The sequence below is a fragment of the Balaenoptera musculus genome, chromosome 2, assembly GCF_009873245.2.
Source record: "Balaenoptera musculus isolate JJ_BM4_2016_0621 chromosome 2, mBalMus1.pri.v3, whole genome shotgun sequence".
Classification (NCBI taxonomy): Eukaryota; Metazoa; Chordata; class Mammalia; order Artiodactyla; family Balaenopteridae; genus Balaenoptera; species Balaenoptera musculus.
In genome coordinates, this window is record NC_045786.1 from 58,359,142 (window position 1) to 58,384,568 (window position 25,427).

General features: G+C 34.2%; 1 protein-coding gene across 3 annotated transcripts in view; it reads right to left on the reverse strand.

The window, feature by feature from the left end:
- Positions 1 to 25,427, reverse strand: part of SCAPER (S-phase cyclin A associated protein in the ER) — a 475,492-nt gene that overhangs the window by 253,733 nt on the left and 196,332 nt on the right. For all 3 annotated transcript variants that reach the window (XM_036843858.1, XM_036843856.1, XM_036843857.1), the window contains exon 21: positions 240 to 376. In XM_036843858.1, the coding sequence (XP_036699753.1) occupies positions 240 to 376 (137 nt within the window). The remainder of the gene's footprint in view (positions 1 to 239; positions 377 to 25,427) is intronic.

A 25,427-nucleotide genomic window follows, 5' to 3' on the forward strand; every position in this document is an offset into this window, starting at 1 on the left:
ATCCAATTATAAGAAGAGCTCTTAACAGGTGAAAGCAAGGGCTTTAGATCGATATGCAGTTTTCTTTCTCAATCAAAGAAAGTGGCTATAAATTAGGCTCATCAGTGTTATTTTCAAGGCTTTCTTGAAGCAAACAAGTTTAAACTTTTTTGGCGGGGAGAGAGGGTCTTCCTTGGATTTACATTAGAAAAGATACATCACTAAGAGTTTTTCTTTGTTTTTAAGGATATTTTTAGTACCTGAAGTTCATCCGGGCTTTTATCTTTTTGGCTTTTTTTTTGTTTTTTTGCCGCTCTTCTCCATCTTTCAAAGGCTCTGGTGGAGCTGCACTTTCAACCACAATGTCAATAATATACTTCTTTAAGGAAAGGTGCTCCTGCAAGATAAATAAATGAAATAATGGTGATGATGATGATGATTAAGAAATAACATAGCATTGGTACAGACTACAGTGAGTATAAAAGAATATATAGATGAAAGTAAAAGTAATCTCTATGAAATACTGGTTTCAAAAATTGCTTGGGGAAAAATTGAAGAAACTGTTTTACTTGAGATTTTCATTGACTCATCAAACCTTTGCTGCACATCAATTGTGCTGAATGCTAAGGATACAGCGACATATCCCTCTGCCTTGCAACCCTACACTGCAGTAGGAGAGGTAAAATATGTACACAAATATATAATACCAAGCTTGAGAGTTAGAGTGCTATAGGAGCTCAAAAGGGGAAACAAGATCACTGTTCACTCAGGGTGAAGAGGAAAGATTTTAAGAAGGAAGCACCACGTCTGCTATCCCTTGAAGGATGGACTGAATTTGAACATATGGATATTGGGGATGTGTGTATTTGTTTGGGCTGGTAGTTGGTAAAGGTGGCAGGAAGGAGAAAGGAAAAGGGTATCTCAGAAAACAGGCAGAGATGAGAAAGTGGAAGGTGGTTACTGGCAGCAGAAGTTGGCCCCACTGCCCTCCTTAGCCATCTTGGATTTTACAGCTCATCACTGTAATCACTCCCTTGCATGTACACAACTCGCTTGCCCCTCTGTTCTTCTTTCATACTTGCATGGAAAAATCCTAACCCTAAATCCAACTCTTTCCCTACTCTGTACCCATAACCGAGCAGATTAATATGGCTATAATTACAAACCATGTTGACTACTCTAACTTTAAATTTATGACATTACACTTCAAATGGGCTCCAGTATTGCCAGGCAATCAAGCAACCTGAGTCTGCTTTACCCACATTCTCCTTCCTAGAAATTATTTTAGACCCTCTCCTTAAATTTCCAACACCATTAGAACTGTAGATCACTTCTTCCTCCCTGACACTCTTTCTTCACTAGGTTACTAGACATCACATTGTCCTCCTAACTCCAGCTGTACCTTCTACGTTTTCCTTGCTAGATCCTTTTCCTCTTCTTGACTGGAAAATGTTAAACATCTCAGACCTATCCTCAGATCCTCCCTCTTCTCTATTCAAACTTATCCATCAAGTGCAGTGACTTGAAATATTATTCACACAGGCAATTCCCAAATTTTTATCCCTAGTCCAGACCTCTCCCCTGAACTCCATTCCTATATCAAACTGTCTCCTGAAAATCTCCACTTAAGTACAATATTTCCACAATAAGCATTTCCAAAATAATATTCTACAACAAAACTCTTACGCTCCCAATATAAATTGCTCTTAGAGTGTTCAGTAAATGGTACCACTATTTGTACAATTGCTCACATCTAATACACTAGTAAATCCTATCAGCTCTACTTTCAAATATACCCATATTAATCCCAATCCAATCACTTCTCCCCACCACCATCACCTAGTCTAAGGCATCATCAGCTCTCATCCATATTATCACAATCGCCTCTTAAATGTTCTTGCAGCTTCTATGATCTCCAAATCTTTTCTTTACAAAATCAGCAACTTTTAAAAATATAAATCACATCGTATCATTCATCTTATCAAAATCTTGAGTTCTCATCACATTTAGGGTCAAATCCAAAGTCCTTACCATGGCCTACTAAGCCCCCACATCATCAACCTCTCTCACCTCATCTTACACTACTCTCTCCTTTGTTCACTCCTTTCTATCCACAGTGGAGTGGATGCTGTTGTTCCTCACATTCATCAGGAATGGTATTGCATCAGGACTCTTGTTTCCTTAGCCAAGAATATTCTTCTCCAAGTACTTGCATAGTCTTAGGTAAAATGAACACCCAATCTTAAGTAACACCTTCTATTATTTGCCATCTTCTTATTTTATTTTTCTTCATAGGACTTGTCTAATATTAGTGCCTAACATCAATATTCATTTGCAATCTCCTGCACTAGAATATAAGTTTCATGAGGGCACTGACTTCGTTTTGCTCAGTGGTGTTTCAGTGTCTGGTACTGTGCCTGGCATATGGTAGGCACTCAATAAGTAAATGTTAAATGAATGATTAGAAGAGGGTGAGGCAATAAGATCTAAAATAGTATTTGTGGTCAAATGAATGAAGGTGGTCAAAACGTACAAACTTCCAGTTATAAGATAAATAAATCCTGGGAATGTAATGTACAACATAGTGACTATAGTTAACAATACTGTATTGTATATTTGAAAGTTGCTAAGAGAATAGATCCTGAAAGTTCTCATCACAAGAAAAAAAAATTGTTAACTATGTGTGGTCATAGACTTTAACTAAACTTATATGGTAAGTAAGTTTACATTTCACACACTATGTATATCAAACATTATGTTGTACACCTAAAACTAACACAAATGTTCTGTCAATTATATCTCAATTAAAAAAAAGACAAAAATAGTATTTATGAGGGTTTATTCTACAACATACATTGAGGTAAGTACTTTACATATTATCATTCAGTCCTTTAAACTATACTAGAAGGTATATATTGTTATTATTCCCATTTTAACTATGAGGAAACAAACACAGAATCAAATAACTTTCCTGAAGTTAAAAGGTCAAGATCATGACTAAGCGGCTTTGCAGGTAGTAGTGATAGAGCCTAAGTTTAAACCCAGACAGTATGATTATGGAATCTATATTCTTGACTAGTACCTTACATATATGGCTGGAAAATGAGTTTGAGTCATAGAGTTGTGCTCATTATGAAACTTTTATGCTTAGTGAAGTCAGACAGAGAAAGACAAATCTTTTATGTTCTCTCTTATATGTGGAATCCAAAAAATAAAACAAATGTATATAACAAAACAGAAACAGACTCACAGTCACAGAGAACAAACTAGTGGTTACCACTGGGGTGAGGGATGGGGAGGGGCAAGACAATGGAAGGGGATTAAGAGGTACAAGCTACTAATTATGAAATAAATAAGATACAAGGATGTAGTGTACAGCACAGGGAATATAAATATATATATGTTATATAACATATAACTGTAAATGGAGTATAATCTATGTAAATATTGATTCACTGTGTTGTACAACTGACACTAATATAAGATTGTAAATCAACCATACTTCAATAAAAAAAGAAACTTTTCAATTCGTAAACCTACCAAAAAAGCAAAATAGAAACTCCACAACTAAAGGCAGAAAATATTCTCTCAAATGCAGAAGCAATTATTTTCTTTATTTAATCATTTATTAAATACTTACTGTGATCAGCAAAGGGCTAAAGTGCATACATTATTTCCTAAAATCTTCACAACCCCATAGAACAGGTGGCAATATGTTTACATTTTACAGATATGTAACAAAGGCTCAAAGAGGTTCAATATTATGTCCATGATCACAAAACTCAAGTTCAAAACCACAACTGGCTGACTTCACAAGACCAACCTTTTTTACTACTCCACATTCCCTCCCCCTACACTGCTCATGTGGGCTGAGTTTCTGACATCTAATTTCTATCACTGCGTTAAGGAAAGGAAATCTTCTAAATGACATCTTCAATTTCATGAAAAGTTCAATTATACTATTTTCAGTTGTACATAAATGTTATTTACATATCTAATAGAATCCATTAAGTGTTAATAGGATCCTTATTACGAAAATGCAGACATTATATAGAAATATTTGGATTCTATCCAGAACAAAAAAATTGCATCTTTTAAAAAGACATTACATTTACATACACATTCACACATACAACACACATCATACACTCAAATTTATGTTAATTTTTTAAAAACCTCAAAACTAAAAACAAATGAGAATATATATTTTTGTTTGACTTAACTTTTTTCTTAATACAAAATCAATGTGTTAATTATAGAAAATATGAATAAAACTAAGAAATAAAAATCTCATAATCTTAACACCTAAAAATAATTATTTGAGTATATCATCCAGACATTTTTCCTCATATATATTTTTATTAAAATGGGCATACCTTTTAGAATATTTTATAATCTGCTTTTTAAATTTAATGTTGCAAATATATTCATACCATTAAATAATGTTCTAGAACATAATCTACTGATTATAGCAGTACACCTAATTTTACTAAATGCTTTTTTGTTAGATATTTGGATTTATTTTATTTATTCCATATAATAAATACCAGGGCAATAAATACTCCTATAGTTAAAATTTTTTTTTCTTTTTTTTTTAATGAGGAGAGGGGTTTTTAGTAGAGAGTGATAGGAGGACGGGGAGGAGGGGAATCTTCCAAGGTTTTGTTCTTTTCTTTTTTTTTTTAATTTTATTTTTATTTATGGCTGTGTTGGGTCTTCGTTTCTGTGTGAGGGCTTCCTCTAGTTGCAGCGAGCGGGGGTCACTCTTCATCGCGGTGCGCGGGCCTCTCACTATCGTGGCCTCTCTTGTTGCGGAGCACAGGCTCCAGACGCGCAGGCTCAGTAGTTGTGGCTCACGGGCCCAGTTGGTCCGCGGCATGTGGGATCTTCCCAGACCAGGGCTCGAACCCGTGTCCCCTGCATTGGCAGGCGGATTCTCAACCACTGCGCCACCAGGGAAGCCTCAGGGATAATTGAGACAAAGGGGGAAAAAGCCTCGATAAAAGCAGAGCAGGGAAACAGAATCAAGAAATTTTAGAAAGCAAGTCACTATATTTTTCACAAAAACAATAGAAGAGGGAGCTCTAAGAAGTTAGAATAGGTACCCTGAGTCACAACTCATAAAAGTCTTATAAAACCAATTCCACATAAAAATAAGCAATACAAAAGTATCAAGGTCAAATGTCAAACTTATTAAAGAAAAAGAAAATAAGTAGAATAGCAACACTACAACAATGAAAACACACCAAGAAATCCACAGAAAAGATCAAAATGTAACCTTCTATTTCAAAATAAACTAAAACAAATACAGAAAATGTTCTAACACAAATCACCATCCTAAAAACTCAGCATTTAGGTCACAAAACTCAATGAAGACTGCAAAAGAAAATAAATCATTTAAGAAATGAAGATAAAGTAGATGACAAAAGAGTGATAAGCACAACAAATAATGCCTCAGACAACTAAAAGATAAAAAGTAGAAAAATACTTAAAGCAAAAGAAATAAAAATTATTTGAGAGTAAGTGGAAATACAGAAGATAGGGAAAGATGCAACAAACTGAATAGGAGTGCCTGAAAAAGAAAATCAAACCAAGGGAACAAATCAAATATTAAAAGCTATAATTCAAGAAAACTTTCCTGAAAAAGAATATAATTCAATATTGAAAGAGTACACCACATATCTGAAAATGTTGACCCAGAGTGGCTAATACCAAGACATACTATATTACAATTTCTAAAAATATAATTTATAAAAAAAAATTAGGGCTTCCCTGGTGGCGCAGTGGTTGAGAATCTGCCTGCCAATGCAGCGGACACGGGTTCAAGCCCTGGTCTGGGAAGATCCCACATGCCGTGGAGCAACTGGGCCCGTGAGCCGCAATTACTGAGCCTGTGCGTCTGGAGCCTGTGCTCCGCAACAAGAGAGGCCGCGATAGTGAGAGGCCCGTGCACCGCGATGAAGAGTGCCCCCCGCTTGCCACAACTAGAGAAAGCCCTAGCATAGAAACGAAGACCCAACACAGCCAAAAAATAAATAAATAAATAAAAATGAAAAAAAAAATTAGATTATCATCAGCCCTTTTGACAGCAATATTTTATGCCAGAAGAAAATGGAGTACAGTAGTCCCCCCTTATCCTCGGTTTCACTTTCTGTGGTTTCAGTTACCTGTGGTCACCAGGGTCTGAAAATATTAAATGGAAAATTCCAGAAATAAACAATTCATAAGTTTTAAATTGTGTATTGTTCTGAGTAGTGTGATGAAGTCTCACACCAACCTGCTACATGGCCTGGATGTAAATCTTCCTTTGTCCAGTGTTTCCATGCTGTACCTACCCGTTAGTCACTTAGTAGCCATCTAGGTTATCAGATGGATTGTGGTACGGCAGTGCTTGTTTTTAAGTTACGCTATTTTACTTAATAATGGTCCCAAAGCACAGGAGTAGTGATATTGGCAATTCAGATATTCTCTTACTTGCTTAATTTATAAATTAAACTTTATCACAGGTATTTATGTATAGGAAAAAACAATACAGCTGACCCTTGAAAAACATGGGGGTTAGTGATGCTAATCCCCACACAGTCAAAAATCTACATGTAATCTTACAGTTGGCCTTCCATGTTCGCATATTCAACCAACCACAGATCACTTTTATTGAAAATAATCCATGTATAAGTGGACTCGCATAGTTCAAACCCGTGTTGTTCAAGGATTAACTGTATATATAGTATTTGGTACTATCCATGGTTTCAGGCATCCACTAGGGTCTTGGAACATATCCTCCAAGGATGAGAGGGGACTACTGTAATGTATTTAGTATTTTTTAAAGAAAGAAATGTGAGGTAAGGATTTTATATCCAGCAAAACCAACTTTCAAGTATGAAAAGCACAGATAAACTGTTATCAACATTTAAAAAAACCTCACAGAGGGGCTTCCCTGGTGGCACAGTGGTTAAGAATCTGCCTGCCAATGCAGGGGACACAGGTTGGAGCCCTGGTCTGGGAAGATTCCACATGCCACGGAGCAACTAAGCCGGTGCGCCACAACTACTGAGCCTGCGCTCTAGAGCCCGCAAGCCACAACTACTGAAGCCAGTGTGCCTAGAGCCCGTGCTCCGCAACAAGAGAAGCCACCGCAATGAGAAGCCCACGCACCACAACGAAGAGTAGCCCCTGCTCGCCGCAACTAGAGAAAAGCCCGCGCACAGCAACGAAGACCCAACACAGCCAAAAATAAATAAATAAATTTTTAAAAAAACCAAAAAACCTCAGAGAATATTACTTTCATAAGACCTTTCTGAAGAATCTACTACAAAACAAGCCTCAGAAAACCAACATGACTAGAGAGACACAGACATAAGACTAGTGGTAAACATTACACATACACTTATAGAACTAAGACTACACTAGTGATTAAAAGCTAAAGAAATATAGTTATATAATGGCTATATGTCAGACTTTTCACAGAATTACTAATAAAAAAAGATGAGAATGGGGAAAACATGAAAAGAATTTTAAACTGTTCTCAGTAATTAACATTGGTGGTGGGATTATTAGTAATGTTATTCTAAGACTGCTGTGTGTGTAATGTGGGATGAAGTAAAGGAGATTATGGGTATTATAATTCTATCATTCCCTGTGTCCTTTATACCCTGAATGCTTGGTATAGAAGAAAAGAGATACAGATACAATACGGAGGAGGTTAAATAAAACCCATGTAGTCCTGAATTTGAATTGTAAGAGTTCATGAGTCCATCATCATTTAATAAATAATACACATATATGCACACACATATGTATATAAGAGCTTGTATGTAACATATCACATACATTTTATTTCTTTATTCTCTAATTCTGTTCACAGTGATCCACCCAGTAGCAATGACCATCCCTTCTTGTGCTCTTAAAATATCCTTTCTCAGTAAAAGTAATTAGGGCTTCTTAATGAAATAGTTAATCATAAACTAAATGTCTTGCCATACCAAGCAGCAAGGTAACTAACAAATTCAACTAGGCTCATGTCAAAAGAACTTGAGAGCAAACTTTAAGAGGCTCCCACTGACCAAAAGATAGCATAATTTGAGCTTTAAAAAAAGGAAATTTTCCAATGACTGAAACCCATCAAAAGTGTTTAATTACAGAGTTTATAATGATATATATTTTTTAAAAACTAATTGTGGACACGTTTGAAGGATAATAGGAAACCAACTCATTATACTGAAAACAGGTAAATAATCAAAATTTTAACCTGCCACTCGGTAAACAAATAGTAGATGAGGGAAAGCATCTCTTTATAAATGTATTCCAAATAATAAATGCAAATGAAATGTATAATTACAATACCTCCTTTTCCATGAATTAATGGATTTAAGTATCCATTAATCAAAACACAAGAGCATCAACAGCTAATATGTCAACATCACAAAAAGAAAGACAATCAGACATTAAGTTCATCCTGATGAAAGAACTCAGCACCAAATACAGTTTTTCCAAATGGGTTGAACCTTAGCCTGATCAAGCCTCTAGATCCGCCTGCCCATAAGCAGGCAATAGAGAGTACAGAGGAACATACTGCACTGCAGCAGGCTGCACAGTAACAAAGCTTTAGCAAGTCACACAATTCTTCAGCTAGGAACTGAATTTCCCAGTCCCTCTTATAGCTAGTGGTAGCCATGTGACTGAATTCTCATCAATGGACTATGAATTCATGTTCAGTGTTAGAAGACCATTCACTTTCTTCCCCTTCTGCAAACTGGAACACAAAAGGGCCTATAACACAGCTCTGACTCTAAAGGGGAGGGCATATCTTAGGGGATAATAGAAACAGAAGATGGATCTCTGAAAAACCACATGGCATAAAGCCTTGGGACTGCTTACCTCAGGACTGACCACTTGGGATTGCTTACCTCAGGACTTTATTGTGAGAAATAAACTTCTATGTTCTTAAAATCACTGTATTTTTGTCACTATTACAGCAGATAAGTCTTTTCCCAAATTAATGCAATTATGTACAAAATTTTATAATAATTATACATATATTTTTGCATTTTTATATGTGTATACATATGTGCATAAAATGACTATAAGAAAATAAGGCAATGGGAGGGAGGCTCAAGAGGTAGGGGATGTGGGGACATGTGTATGTATATGGCCGATTTGCTTTGCTGTGCAACAGAAACTAACACAGTATTGTGAAGCATTTATACTCCAATAAAGACCTATTTAAAACAAAAAGGTGGCAAATTACTAAAAGTTGTCACTAGATGATTGTGATAGATTTTTAATTCTCTCATTTATAATAAGCATGTATAAGTAGAAGGTAAATCATTTTAAAATAGCTCTTATGAGAAGAAATCTGGAATTGACTTCAAAAGAGTATTTGTGGAAAGTGAATGGAACGTCCATAAGGCAGGATAAGTTTATCATTGTTACAGCTGAGTGATGATTACATGGAGGCTTACCATATTATTCTGACTACTATTATAAATGTTTTAAATTCTCCACAATAATCAGTTTAGAAAATCTTGTAACAAGAAATAATTTGTACACATGCATCTTAAAATTCTATGTTTGGCTTGCTAAAAGGAGTAAATGAAATCACAATATTCCTATCTCTCAAGCATCTAAGAACTGGATTTAAAATGAAATTTACATGTTTGAACACTATCCAAGTGCTAAAAGTGTGTACTCCAAGTTTAAAATCTATTGTAAGGACAGAAGGAGACAATATCCTGCAGAAAATAATCCTTAATGACATCCTTTCTTAAGACCCCAAGGAACTGCCTAAGGTAAGAAAAATACAGCAATCTCATCTCCTTTTACCCGAAATGTTGCTTGCTTCAAGTTTTCCATAGTTCTGGTCATCCAAAAATAGAGCTTTTCAGAGACTGATAGTCCTGCCTCCATTCTATATGAACAACCAAATAGTTTCACAGCCCAGTCTACTTAATAATTAATAAATGTTCAGTTAAAAAAAAAACTGTAAGTAATTTACTTCTGCAACAGTATTTCTCTATAAATATATTCACACTGCAGTGAGATTTACAACAAAATATCAGCAGTAGGGAATTGATTAAATAAATTATGGTACATGCATTAATATGATACTATACAGATTTGATTAGTTTCAAACAACAGTTATGATATTAAAAACATTCATTGTATAATGGTAAATAAAAATTCAGTAGATGCAAAAATCCTCAACAAAATACTAGCAAACAGAATCCAACAACACGTTAAAAGGATCATACACCATGACCAAGTGGGATTTATCCCAGGGATGCAAGGATTCTTCAATATACGCAAATCAATCAATGTGATACACCATATTAACAAATTGAAGAATAAAAACCATATGATCATCTCAATAGATGCAGAAAAAGCTTTTGACAAAATTCAACACCCACTTGCGATAAAAACTCTCCAGAAAGTGGGCATAGAGGGAACCTACCTCAACATAATAAAGGCCGTATACGACAAACCCACAGCAAACATCATTCTCAATGCTGGAAAACTGAAAGCATTTCCTCTAAGATCAGGAACAAGACAAGGATGTCCACTCTCACCACTATTTTTTTTGTTTTTTTCTTTTTTAAAGATTTTTAATTTTTATTTATTTATTTATGGCTGTGCTGGGTCTTCGTTTCTGTGCGAGGGCTTTCTCTAGCAGTGGCAAGTGGGGGCCACTCTTCATCGCGGTGTGCGGGCCTCTCGCTATCGCGGCCTCTCTTGTTGCGGAGCACAGGCTCCAGACGTGCAGGCTCAGCAATTGTGGCTCACGGGCCCAGTCGCTCCACGGCATGTGGGATCCTCCCAGACCAGGGCCCGAACCCGTGTCGCCTGCATTGGCAGGCAGATTCTCAACCACTGCGCCACCAGGGAAGCCCCACTCTCACCACTATTATTCAACATAGTTTTGGAAGTCCTAGTCACAGCAATCAGAGAAGAAAAAGAAATAAAAGGAATACAAATTGGAAAAGAAGAAGTAAAACTGTCACTGTTTGCAGATGACATGATACTATACAGAGAGAATTCTAAAAATGCCACCAGAAAACGACTAGAGCTAATCAATGAATTTGGTAAAGTTGCAGGATACGAAATTCATGCACAGAAATCTCTTGCATTCCTATACACTAATGATGAAAAATCTGAAAGAGAAATTAAGGAAACACTCCCATTTACCACTGCAACAAAAAGAATAGAATACCTAGGAATAAACCTACCTAGGGAGACAAAAGACCTGTATGCAGAAAACTATAAGACACTGATGAAAGAAATTAAAGATGATACCAACAGATGGAGAGATATACCATGTTCTTAGATTGGAAGAATCAATATTGTGAAAATGACTATACTACCCAAAGCAATCTACAGATTCAATGCAATCCCTATCAAATTACCAATGACATTTTTTACAGAGCTAGAACAAAAAATCTTAAAATTTGTATGGAGACGCAAAAGACCCCAAACAGCCAAAGCAGTCTTGAGGGAAAAAAATGGAGCTGGAGGAATCAGACTCCCTGACTTCAGACTATACTATAAAGCTATAGTAATCAAGACAATATGGTACTGGCACAAAAACAGAAACATAGATCAATGGAACAAAATAGGAAGCCCAGAGATAAACCCACGCACCTATGGTCAACTAATCTATGACAAAGGAGGCAAGGATATACAATGGAGAAAAGACAGTCTCTTCAATAAGTGGTGCTGGGAAAACTGGACAGCTACATGTTAAAGAATGAAATTAGAACACTCCCTAACACCATACACAAAAATAAACTCAAAACGGATTAGAGACCTAAATATAATACCGGACACTATAAAAGTCTTGGAGGAAAATGTAGGAAGAACACTCTTTGACATAAATCACAGCAAGATCTTTTTTGATCCACCTCCTAGAGTAATGGAAATAAAAACAAAAATAAACAAATGGGACCTAATGAAACTTCAAAGCTTTTGCACAGCAAAGGAAACCATAAACAAGACGAAAAGACAACCCTCAGAATGGGAGAAAATATTTGCAAACGAATCAACAGACAAAGGATTAATCTCCAAAATATATAAACAGCTCATGCAGCTCAATATTAAAAAAACAAACAACCCAATCCCAAAATGGGCAGAAGACCTAAATAGATATTTCTCCAAAGAAGGCATACAGATGGCCAAGAAGCACATGAAAAGCTGCTCAACATCACTAAGTATTAGAGAAATGCAAATCAAAACTACAATGAGGTATCACCTCACACCAGTTAGAATGGGCATCATCAGAAAATCTACAAACAACAAATGCTGGAGAGGGTGTGGAGAAAAGGGGACCCTCTTGCACTGTTGGTGGGAATGTAAATTGATACAGCCACTATGGAGAACAGTATGGAGGTTCCTTAAAGAACTAAAAATAGAATTATCATATGATCCAGCAATCCCACTACTGGCATATACCCAGAGAAAACCATAATTCAAATGTTCATTGCAATGTTCATTGCAGCACTATTTACAATAGCCAGGTCATGGAAGTAACCTAAATGCCCATTGACAGATGAATGGATAAAGAAGATGTGGTACATATATACAATGGAATATTACTCAGCCAAAGAAAGGAATGAAATTGGGTCATTTGTTGAGACGTGGATGGATCTAGAGACTGTCATACAGAGTGAAGTAAGTCAGAAAGAGAAAAACAAATATCGTATATTAACGCATATATGTGGAACCTAGAAAAATGGTACAGATGAACTGGTTTGCAGGGCAGAAATTGAGACACAGACGTAGAGAACAAACGTATGGACACCAAGCTGGGAAAGCGGTGAGGTGGGGATGGTGGTGTGATGAATTGGACGATTGGGATTGACATGTATACACTGACGTGTATAAAATTGATGACTAATAAGAACCTGCCGTACAAAAAAAAAAATCAGTTATATAAATATGCAGGTGTAGATCCATTTATCTATTCTGTTCCACTTGTCTATTTTCCAATCTAGATACTAATACTACACCATCTTGATTGATATAACTTTTATAATAAGCCTTAAAATCAGGTAGCATAACATCTCCAACTCTGTTCTTCTTTTTCCAAAGTGGTTTGGTTATGAATCAGTTTGTAAATTTTTACAAAAAAGTGGAGAAGTACTGAGATCTTCCTGAATGGAACACTTGTAGGATAGAGCCTGAGGATTTGCCCAAGCTGTTCTCATTTAAGTATTATTTCCTAAGCTCTGTATTTATCTAAAACAGAGATAATTTAGAAAAAAAATGTTAAATAAGCATATATATAATATGTATAAAAATTCTCAATTAAAAAGGGCTATCCTTTTAATACGTCTGATGAACTTAATGTGATTGAGAGACACCGATATTGCTGTTTCTATTATCTTGTGCGTGAGACCTATTAGATGTGTGAAAATACTGACCCCTTGGAAAAGAAATCTGTGTTAATATAATTGTACATTCTATGTTGTCATATGTAGCATATCACATAGACAGCTGTCTGGCTGTACTTGGAAGACTTTTTGAAATCTGATTGCTACTCAATGATTTTCTGTTTTAAAGAGTGTGAAACAGATCACATATGCAAGTAATAAGACCAAAAATCTTAAGACCAATGTATACAATTAAACCGCATAGGTTATATTCTTAAAAAAAAAAAAAATGCAGGATTCAATCCTTGCAATGCAGCTTATATATAAATAAGTGTGTAAGATTCATATATTCACATGTAAAGAGTTGAAAATTAGATCAAAATGTTAACAGTAGGCAAACTTTATTTTTCTCAAATTTTCCACAATTGATATATGTTAATATTTTAATTCTTGTGAAATTAATGCTAATAAGGAAATGCAAGGAAAAGGCAAGCTATTTAAAGAAAAAAGGATTGGTTTGTATTAGGTTACAGTTGCTATAGGCTCATTTGTGCTGCAGAAGAATAAGTATAACTACGTAAAAATACACTCATCTTTTTGTATCTATCCACAATCCTAATTATTATGGCACAGGCACAAGGAAAAGCAAAGTATACTCATTTCCAAAATATGAATCAATCAGGACCAAAAATCATCCAAAGGCCCCTGGATCTCCTTCTTTCCTATAAGAATTTAAAAAATACAACTCCTACCCTGGAATCCTGCTCAGTGCAAGTACTAATCTGCTACTAACAAGTCAGAAATGAGTCTTCATTGGCCATTCTCAGTATTTGACACTGTTAATTCTAAATATGCATTAAGAGGGAGACTTTTTCCTTAGGAAGAGAAAAGCAAATCAATGCAGTGGAAACAGCACTGAACTGTGAGTCAAGATAGCTATACCAGGATAAATTCTACAACTCATGGCTAAGTGACTTCTCTGGGACCCAGTTTCCTCAGTAGGAAAAAAAGAAAAGGGATTAGACAGTAAATTGTAAAGTCCCCCATTTTCTAACACTCTGAAAATGAATGTATCAAGCCCAAAAGCTAATTAATGATGGTTAACTGTGTACACACATACACACACACAAATTTAAGTCTAATTTTAAAGTCACAGTTGTGACTTTTTATTTAAAAACAACATTGCTGCAATAAGAAATACCAGTAAAACATATAAGGAAACTAATACCTATACAGATGATCTCATCAAAGTTTATACCCTTCTTATTCTTTTAATTACCTTTTACGGCATACTAGACCAAACCCTGGCCTTTCTAACATAATTTACTATATTCAACGAAATAATTCATATTGAAGTTTATGACCTCGATATTCTATCAGACTCTTCCTAAAGGTTCTCATAGTTCTTTATTTTTTAAAAGAGACAGGAAAAAATTAAGCCATAGATAGGTTCATGATCTTTGGGAAAGAATGTCAAAGTTCTAAAAATAGTTGATTAGCAGGAAAATATAAATGACACAATATAGGATTTTATTAAACTATAATTATTATAGCTCTCTCAAGTGTTACCTCACAATAAACACATTTCATAAAATGTGCTACATCAAAGAAAATAATTTGCTTCTCATTATTTAAAAATATTATAATACAGAACTAAGAATTTTTAAGGATGTAATTCTTCCTTGATCAAAAAGCGTTTAAATATGTCTTCTTTGAATAAAAAGGACCAGAATTTCATTACAGTAATACAAATGTATTTTTACTTGAAAATCAAACGTCATGTTCAAGAGGCATATTTCTCTAGAGCCAAAAGTTTACTTTCAAGAGCAGGGTGGATGCCAAGTTACTAATCTAAATAGATGAGAAATTAATGCAAGAGTTTTCACATTTTGTTTGGAAAAACAACATTTTTCTCTCAAGCTCATCCTTTACTTGCTCAACTTTTAATCTAAAATCCAATGATATGAATCAATTCCAGAACCAAATAATGTTTTCTCTTAAATTCTTAAAAATATTATGAGGCATTCTGCTCTTTGAAGCCTGCCTGGCACAACAACAAGTAAGATAAATAGGAGGCATTTTACAATATTTCCTCACTGTCTTCTACAAAAACTGGGAAAGGGTGAAGGCCTGGAGGGTTGGAACTTGTTTTTCTTGTTTCTTTGGATGATGATGGTAAGAAAAGTGAGGGGTGAAGAAGAGGTGGAACAGTGGAGAGATGAAGGTGTTTGGGAAGGGAAGAAGAAGAAGGAAAATCAGGAGAAAAAGAGGAAGAAGCACATGAAAGAAGGGAAGAAATAAAGAAATACTCAACTACAAACAACATGGCATTTTTAGACAGTACTTTACCACATAGTTTGAATACCAACCTCACAGACATAGTATATTGAAAATAATAAAAAAACGGCTTAGCTCATTAACATTTAACTTATTAACATTTAATTCAATACTAAGTGCCAAGGGCTTATGCTAACAGCTTAAGTTAAAAAGTCAGAGTTTTACTCAGAATAAGACCAAAAGAATCTAAACTATTATTTTGACTGATATCACTCTTCCATAAAACTATTCCAGCAGATTATCCCCCAGATAGATTTCACAGGAAAGCTGATTTGTAATTACTGATTGTTTGGATGGCATTAGCCATATCTACAGATTATTATCATCCAAGCACTACTCAGAAATGAAAGCACCATATACAAAAACTAGTTCATTTATATTCAAATGAGTGTGTTTAGAGATTCATGAAACTATGAAACTTATCAGAGATAGCATAAAATTAAGAGATAGGCTCAAGTGACATTATTTATCTGTATTTCCCTGGTCCCTGGACTAGTGCAGAGTGGACAAGCAGGTGCTGAAGAAATGCTTAAAAAAAAGTTTGAGAGTTCCATAATATTTAAATAAAATTTTAAATTTAGTCAAACAGTAAATTTAAGAAAATCTGAAATGTAATGCCTTTTATCAAAATAATGCCCTTTGTGACAGCATCATTTTGAAAAATTAAACACATGTGACAATGACAATTTTTAAAACTTGATAGGCTATTTTAATTATACAAAAGATTCAACTCTGCCAAGGTCCCTGTCTACAGGTGTAGGATACACTTACGTTCTTATCTATTACAATCTATGTATTATATTGTTTGAAGTGACAGATGAGAAAAATGAAGCTAATGAAATACTGTGAAACAGACACCATGTAAAAGAGAAAAGGCCATCTTCTGATAGAATGATAGTCCACCATCTGTCCCCCTGCCACTCAGTGACAATTACAAATACTCCATCAGTTTTCTGGTTGGTGGAGATGATAAATGAGGTAAAGACTTCTTTTTCAGATACTGATATTCCTTTCTGATCTAATCTGAGGTTTAACAGATGACTCAAAGAAAAGCCCAGAGTTCAACAAGCTTATAATTTATCATGCTGTGAAGATGGAAAGAGGTCTGAGCTCAATACTACAACAGGGAATGGTTCAGTAGTATTGAACCAAGGCTTATAATGAAAGATGTCTTCGCAGAATTCTCAGATTTCAAATATAGAAACTTAGATTAGTATCAGACTCCATCCTTAGACATTGTTTCAATAATATCCCAGTAACAATATTACCACAGATCACAAATAACATCATCCTTTCAATACAGAATCACAGAGACAATAATGCTCACAGACAGAGCTGGAACTCCCCACTTGTGAGTGGTTTTCACAAGCCCTGGGTGACAAGGGCTTGAGAGAGTTAGCAGCTTCATATCATAGTCAACAGTACCAGAATAAACATTCCCTTTAAGTCTATTGACCTTTAAATGTTTAAGAAAAGGATGCATGCAAAAAAATAAATACATATGTTACAAGTAAAAGGATAAAAAAGGATATACCACTCTAACACTAGATAAAAGAAAGCTGGAGTGGTTATGTTAATATTAGACAACATAGCAAAGAATATTATGAATAAAGAAGGTCATTTGACAATAAAAAGGGGTCAATTAATCAAGAGGACATAACAATGATTAGCATTTATGAATCTAATAACAAAGCTTTGAACAACATGAAGCAAAAACTGATTGAACTGCCAAAAGAAATAGAAAAATTAACAATTAAAATAAAAGATTTCCATATCCCTCTCTCAAAAATTGATAGAACAAAAGTAGTTAGAAAACCAGCAAGGATATAGCAGATGATGAAACTTTTTGAGGTGACAATTATGTTCACTATCTTGATCGTGGTGATGGTTTCATGGGTGTATGAATATGACAAAACTTATTAAATCGTAAACTTTAAAGTAAGTGCAATTTAATGTATAACATTTATACCTCAAAGTGCTTTAAAAACAGCAGGAAATTCCCAATTTGTATGAATCTAGGCACTATAATACTGAGTGGAAAAGAGCTAAGTTCAAAAAAATCACATACAGCATGGTAACTTTTTATAGAGCAGAAAACAACTAAAATAAAAGTATATTTTTTAGTAATATATCTAGATGCAAAAATAAAACTATGAAGGGAAGAGGAGGAAAGAGGAAGAGTATAAAAGTACATATCAAAAACCTAACCAAAACTAGGTTTGCCATAATAATACAAAAAAAAAAAAATTCTAGGAGAGAGGCATTAAATAAGAAAGAGGAATGTTTCATATTCTTAAAAGGTATAATTCATCAGTAAGATGAAAAATGTGTAAATAGTTATAACCATGATAATAAAACTTTGTGATATATATATTGCAAAAACTGATTTTAAGAATACAAGGAGGCAAGAATAAATAATAATAGCATATTGGCAGTCTTCATTTTTGAGAAAAGGATATTAATGAGCATAAAAAAGTAAGAATATTCAAAAAAAAAAGTAAGAATATTCACATAACAATGAACAAATTTGATCTAACATATATTATATATACCCAAAGAGAAAAAAACATATTCTTCTTAAAATTTTACAATGTATGAAGCTATAAAGAAAATCATTAAATTTTCCAAAGTAGAACCTATATAAGGCATAATCTATGACCATAATGAAATAAAAATTGAAATTAAAAACAAAGAATAGTGCTCATTTTGGCACCACATATTTTAAATTAAAGCAATGCACAGAAGATTAGTCTGGCCCCTATGCAAAATATCTGACAGTCAAATCCATGAATCATTTCACACTTTTAAACACACACAAACACTCATATTCATAAAATAAAGCAAAAGGCATTGCCACCACTCTAATCTATAACCTTGGAACTACCTCTTTGTTAAAAAGAAAATAAAAACTGAAATACAAAATACTTGTAAAACCCACTAATTATTGAGAAACAAGCCCAGCAAGAAATGCTTAAGACTTAAATGAAGAAAACTATACACTTTACTGAATGACACATACACACAAATACAATATATGAGTAGACAAACATGTGGCTGGATGGAAAGAAAGAATATTTAAAAGATGTTCACACATATCTCAATGCAGTCTCAATCAAAACACAAACAGGATTTCCTTAGCTTACAAGTTAATTGCAAAGGTTATGTAGAAATTGAAAAGCAGAGGAATAGCCAAGGAAATTTTGAAAAAGAATAAAGAAGAACAAACTGACCCTATTAGGAGTAGAAGCAAGAAGACAGCAAATGATATCTACTCAATTTTTGGAGAAAATAAATGTTAAAACTGCAAATGTCTACCCAGTGAAAATATCTTTCATAAACAAAAGCACATACAAACAAACAAAATTTCCTACTGGGAGATTCTCACTAACCTGAGTAGTAGGCACAAAGACAGTTGTTCTATTATTATTCTACAAACAGTATATATACATCTTATGTACTCTTCTGTTACATAATGAATTTCACCAAAATATTGTAAAGTAGAAAAAGATACACCGTGCATATACTAAATAAATGAAATCTAGTATATGTATATTACTGTCAAACAAAATAAGACTTTAAGAAAATTCTTCAGAGATAGAAAAAAAAGCCAATTTATTTTGTGAATCTATTATGAACTTGATGTTAAAACCAGAAAGCACCTGCAGAAAAAAAGGAAAACTATTCACCTATAGCATTACTCATGCTACAGAGCCATTTCATATAGTAAAAGGCTGAATACATTAGAAAGATATACAATTCTAAACTTGTACACTCTTAGTAACCTAGCCTCAAAATATATGAAGCAAAAATGGATGGAACAAGAAAAAATAAATTTATGATCATAGTGAGAGACTTTAATCTCCTCAATCAGTAATTGAAAGTAGACAAAAATCAATATAGATATAGAATATTGTAATATCATGACTAATATGCTTGATAGACTAGATAACTAGAAAATACACTTTCTCTTCAGGCACAGAACATTTACAAAATCTTACCCTGTGCTACGCTACTTCAGATTTCAAAGGATTTCGAAGACTACATTCTCTGATCTTACTGTAATTAATGTAGAAATCAACAGACAAAACTCTTATGTTTGGAAATTTCAAGTCAATGTTCTAAACAACCAATGGATAAAATAAAAATTTCTGAAGGAAATTAGAAAATATTTAGAAATGAGTAATAATGAAAATATTTTGTATCAAAAAAGGCCTTAGAAATTAGTATCTTTAGAAAAAAAGGCTAAAAATTAATGAGCCAAGCATTCACCTTAAGGAGTTAGAAAAAGACTGGCAAAAATAAACTCAGAGAAAGAAGTAAAAAGGAAATAATAAAACCAAGAAATAACATTTACTGAGTAAAAAACAAAGAAGAGATAGGATCGACAAAACCGAAAACCAAATCTTTAGAAATACTAATAAAATAGACAAACTCGTGACAAGAATGATCAAGAAAAAAAATACAGGCACAGGACTTCCCTGGTAGTCTAGTGGCTAAGACTCCACGCTCCCAATGCAGGGGGCCTGGGATCGATCCCCGGTCAGGGAACTAGATCCCACATGCCGCAACTAAAAGATCCCGCCTGTCGCAACTAAAATGATCCCGCATGCTGTAACGAAGATCCTTCATGCCGCAACTAAGACCCAACACAGCCAAATAAATAAATAAATATTTAAAAAAAAATACGCACAATTTTTAAATGTTAGAAATGAAAAAGGAGACACAGTTAAAGATTCCTTTAAAAATCACAAAGAATACTATGAAAAATGTTTTGCAAGACCTTTGAAAACTTAAGAAAACATATAATTTCCTAGTAAATGAAAATTTACCAAAATAGATGTAGTAAATCATAGAAAATCAACATACACTCAAATAAATAATTGCTAATTTAAAATCTGACCAATTCATTAGGATAGCTACTACCAAAAAAACATAAAATAACAATGTTGGCAAGGATGTGGAGAAATTGGTACCCTTGAGCAGTTCGTGGGCAAGTAAAACTGTACAGCTACTGGGAAAAAAAGTTTAGTGTCCTCAAAAGATTAAAAATACAATCACAGTACGATCCAGAAATCTACTTCTGGGTATACATACAAATAATTGAAAGCAAGCACTCAAACAGATATTTGTACATGTCCATAGCAGCATTATTTGCCGTAGCCAAATGGTGGAAGGAAACCAAGTGTCTATCCACACATAAATGGATAAACAAGATGTGGTATATACATACAATGGAATATTACTCTGCCCTAAAAAGGAAGGAAATTCTGACATATGCTACAACATGGTTGAATCTTACGCTGAGTGAAATAAGCCACTCACAAAAAAACAAATACTATATGATTCCATTTGTGTGAGGTATGTGTGGTAGTCAAATCCTGAGACAGAAGGAATGGTGATTGCCAAGGCCTGGAGGGAGGGAGAATGGGGAGTTATTGTTTAAAGGGTAAAGAGTTTCAGTTTTGCACAATGAAAAGATTTCTGTGGCTGGATGTTGGTGATGGCAGACAACAATGTGAATGTACTTAATGCCACTGAACTGTACACTTAAAAATGGATAGGATGATAAATTTTAACTCGTGTATTTTACCACAAATTAAAAACAGAAAATAATTTTCCAGAAAAAACATACTAAAAACATATAATTTTATAGACACATTAAACAAAACCTTCAAAGAAAAGTTATTTCTATTTTATGCAACCTATGCCAGGAGTTTAAAAAAAAAAGGAAAAACTTGTTAGCTTATATTATGAAGCTAATATAATCTTGAGAAAGGAAAATTAGGAAAATCTAACTAAAATATTTGCAAAACAAATTCAACTACATATCTTTAAATCAAGACCAAATAAGTTTAATAACAGAAAAGTCATTAATGTAATACATCACATTAAAAAAATTAAGGGAGGGAATTCCCTGGTGGTCCAGTGGTTAAGTCTCCGTGCTTTCACTGCCGAGGGCCGGGTTTGATCTCTGGTGGGGGACCTAAGATCCCACAAGGTGTGCAGCGTGGCCAAAAAAATAAATAAATAAAATAAAGGAAAAAGTGACCTTTCCATAAGATCCAGAAAAAAATTTCAATAAAAATTAATACCTATTTATTTTTTTAAGATCTTACAAAACTAGGGAACTTCCTTACCTTGATAAGAGCCATTTATAAAAACTTGTAAATTGTTAAAACTCCAAATCAGAAAATAAACAGGGTAAAAAAAGTCTTAATTTCATTCAGCTTAAAATGCCAAGTTACTGAACTAGTTACCAGCATAAATCTAAGGTCACTCTGTACCCCAAATCCTATAGCATGGTTAACACAGATGAAACCCTGGCAAGAGTCAATTGTACATGCTTTAATTCACTTGTTCTACAATGCCAAAAAGCTAAAAAGCCAACTTGAAATTAAGAATACATGCACCTATCTGAGCAAATCTCATCAAAGTGGCCAAAATGGAATCTAGTATTTTGTCTTTTATAATGGCATCAAAGGATATTGCAACAGTTTAAAAGAATAAAGAACTAAGGATGTAACTAGCCAAAATACCCAACTTCACCATAATGGTCTTTTATGGTTGCAGATGCATTCATTTATTTAATTTTAACCTTGGACCAAAAAAAAAAAGGGGGGGGGGGGCACAGAAGACTCCTGAGCAACAGGGACACATCTCCATTGTTCCATTTCTTCTTTAATTTTTTTAAAATGCTTTTGCATTTATCAGTTACCCATACACATAATTTACACAGTGAATAGTTCAAAGAAAGTAGTTTCCTACTGGTTTCCCCACTTCTTTCCTCAATCCAGAGGCAATGATTTTAGCTGATTATTTTACCTTTTTTTCTCTATACTCCTTAATATATTTTGTGTTGCTACTTCTTCATTTTTCAATTTTAGGATTACCTACTGACTTTTCATTGTGAAACATAAGGACTTAAGCTCTGCTCCTGGAACCCAGTCCTCTCACCCACACTTTGTATCTCATGTATTCCCCTATCCTTCCAAATGTAAAGAAAAAAGAGAAGTGTTATCACCTAATTATCCAGGTGACAGGAATATGGGGTTTACTACATTACTTTCTTCTTTTTTTGGTGCAAAATTTTAATATCTAAAAACAAAATTCAGCAACACTAGTGAAATATGGGAGAAAAGGTAACATATTTTATCTTTGCATAAAATAATATATATAAATTATCTACAAGGAATGAAATGTTAAATTTATATGACTGAAATTTTCACATAACATAATAATATATATATCTAAAATTTTTTCACTTTATAAAAATTTCTCCAATGTAATTTTAAACTAGGCCACTTTATTTTTATTTTTATTTTATATTGGAGTATAGTTGATTAACAATGTTGTGTTAATTTCAGGTGTACAGCAAAGTGATTCAGTTATACATATACATGTATCTATTCTTTTAAAAATTCCTTATGCTAAGATACTTCATAATCTAAAAAAAAATTTTTTTGAGAGAGAGGACCAAACTACGGGACTGTGAGAATTCTGTTTTATAGCTTTGTGATTTTCCTAACACAACAGATGTGCCTACTCTGCCAACTGCAAGAGAAGCCAAAGTGACAGAATAATTATTACTAAACTCAGTAACTTTGATCAGAGATAGGTGTTCCCTGCTCCTCTATGAATATCTACTTTGGAACTAAAACACTGGCCACTGAATTTCAGATAAAGAACCGAATAAAGTCTTAATTAAAGTAAAAGCATTTATAATCACTTATTTATTAAGGAAAATTAGAGGAATTATCTAAATTAGGCATGTAAAATGCTAAATTTGTCATCTATCCTCATTAGGGCAGAAATGTTCCCACTCATAAACTATCAATAAATCTTTCATTTCCTTTACCCCTCCCACATGAAATCATCATACTATGGATTTCAAGATTATGCAGGCATAAAATTTCTATATAAAGAAATACATATTATAAAACTTTTACAGCATATTCAAGTAGAAGCAGCTTGAGCTGTATAAATTTGTCTCACTGTAACCCTGTTTCAGATCCTCCATCATCCAACTGAAAGACAGCAGCTGAGAAATAGTGATCACAGTTGCTCCCATCTTTAACAGCGCCCATGGACACAATTCTGCAGTTCCTTGTAATTGACACTGAAGAGTCAGATGGGAAAGTATCAGCCTATACTCTGTGAGTGTATAGAACTAGCCACGGTTCTAGTCATTCCTAGCTACCATGATCTGGATTAAGAGTATAAGGAGTTTAAGAGTTGTCTTTTATAAAACAATAGTGTTTAGGTATGTAATTAACTTCTTAAAGGCAATGGATACCTGTTGCAAATAACTGCCAAAAACATATTAAAGGGACTTCCCTGGTGGTGCAGTGGTTAGAAATCCACCTGCCAATGTAGGGGACACGGGCTCCAGCCCTGGTCCGGGAAGATCCCACATGCCGCGCAGTAACTAAGCCCGTGCACCACAACTACTGAGCCTGCGCTCTAGAACCAGCGAGCCACAACTACTGAGCCCATGTGCCACAACTACTGAAGCCCGCATGCCTAGAGCCCACGCTCCACAGAGAAGCCACCGCAATGAGAAGCCCACGCACCGTAACGAATAATAACGCCCGCTCACCGCAACTAGAGAAAGCCTGCGCGCAGCAACGAAGACCCAACACAGCCAAAAATAAATAAATAAATTAAAAATTTATATTAAAAAAAAAGTATAACCTTTAACACTTAAAATATCATCTAGAAAACTCCATTCTAAACCTCAAATAAGCAGATGCCAAAAGGAAAAAATAATCTTAATTAGTTTAAGTAAACTATGAAATTAGGCAACCACCATGATGCAAAAGAAAAGTAGCATGTGTTACAGTATACACCCACCAAGGACTCATGCAGGAAAATATGGTTGAAATGGCTTTTCACATTTGTACAGGTTAACAGTATTTTGAGAGCTAAGAGTCACAGAATGAAATTTTATCCAAAACTAAATAGTTTAAGTTTCTAAATGCAGTTATTTGTTACCTATTTAAAAATGCATTTTACAATAGAGTAACTGTTTAAAAGCAAAGATCAATGGAAGAAATACTGATGTAGTTGTAATCTACTGACCCAATAACACAGACTCTGAAAAAAACATAAGAAAGTTATAGTTCTTTAGGTTCTGATCCTGAATTATTGATTAATGAATAATATCTCCAATAATGAATGTTTAATAAAAGAAAACCGATACAGAAAAGAGACAGTGATTATTAGCAGTGAAAGCACAACACATAACATTAGAAGAAGCATGAGAAACAGGTATCACGGGAGTACTTTTTCAAAATTATTAATGTGATTATCCATTTTACCTTTCTTAGCACATGGTCTTTGCCCATTTCAACCCAGCTAGACAGGTGATTAGAATTTGTTCCAAAATAAATTTTAAAAAAAGCACCTTATAATAATCAACTTTAGATATGCAGAACAGATATATGCAGTAAGACAAGAGTTTTATAAGCCAAGCTAATATCCTGAGATTTAATAAATTTATTTACTTTGCCCTTTAGCATGTCAATAATCAAGCCTGGAGGATTCCTATAGCATTTACTTCAAAATATGGAGAAAGTTCCCTTTTGCAACCTTAAGGCTTAGTTACTTGGTTAGAATAAGGAGGAAAGAGAGGTTAAAGTAAATTTTACTTCTTTCTAGCCAAAAAAATTTGGAGATGAAAGGAGGAAAAAAAAGTGTGTCCCAAGGGAGATAGGTGTGTTAGCTAAATCAGAGTAATGACAAAAGTATTAT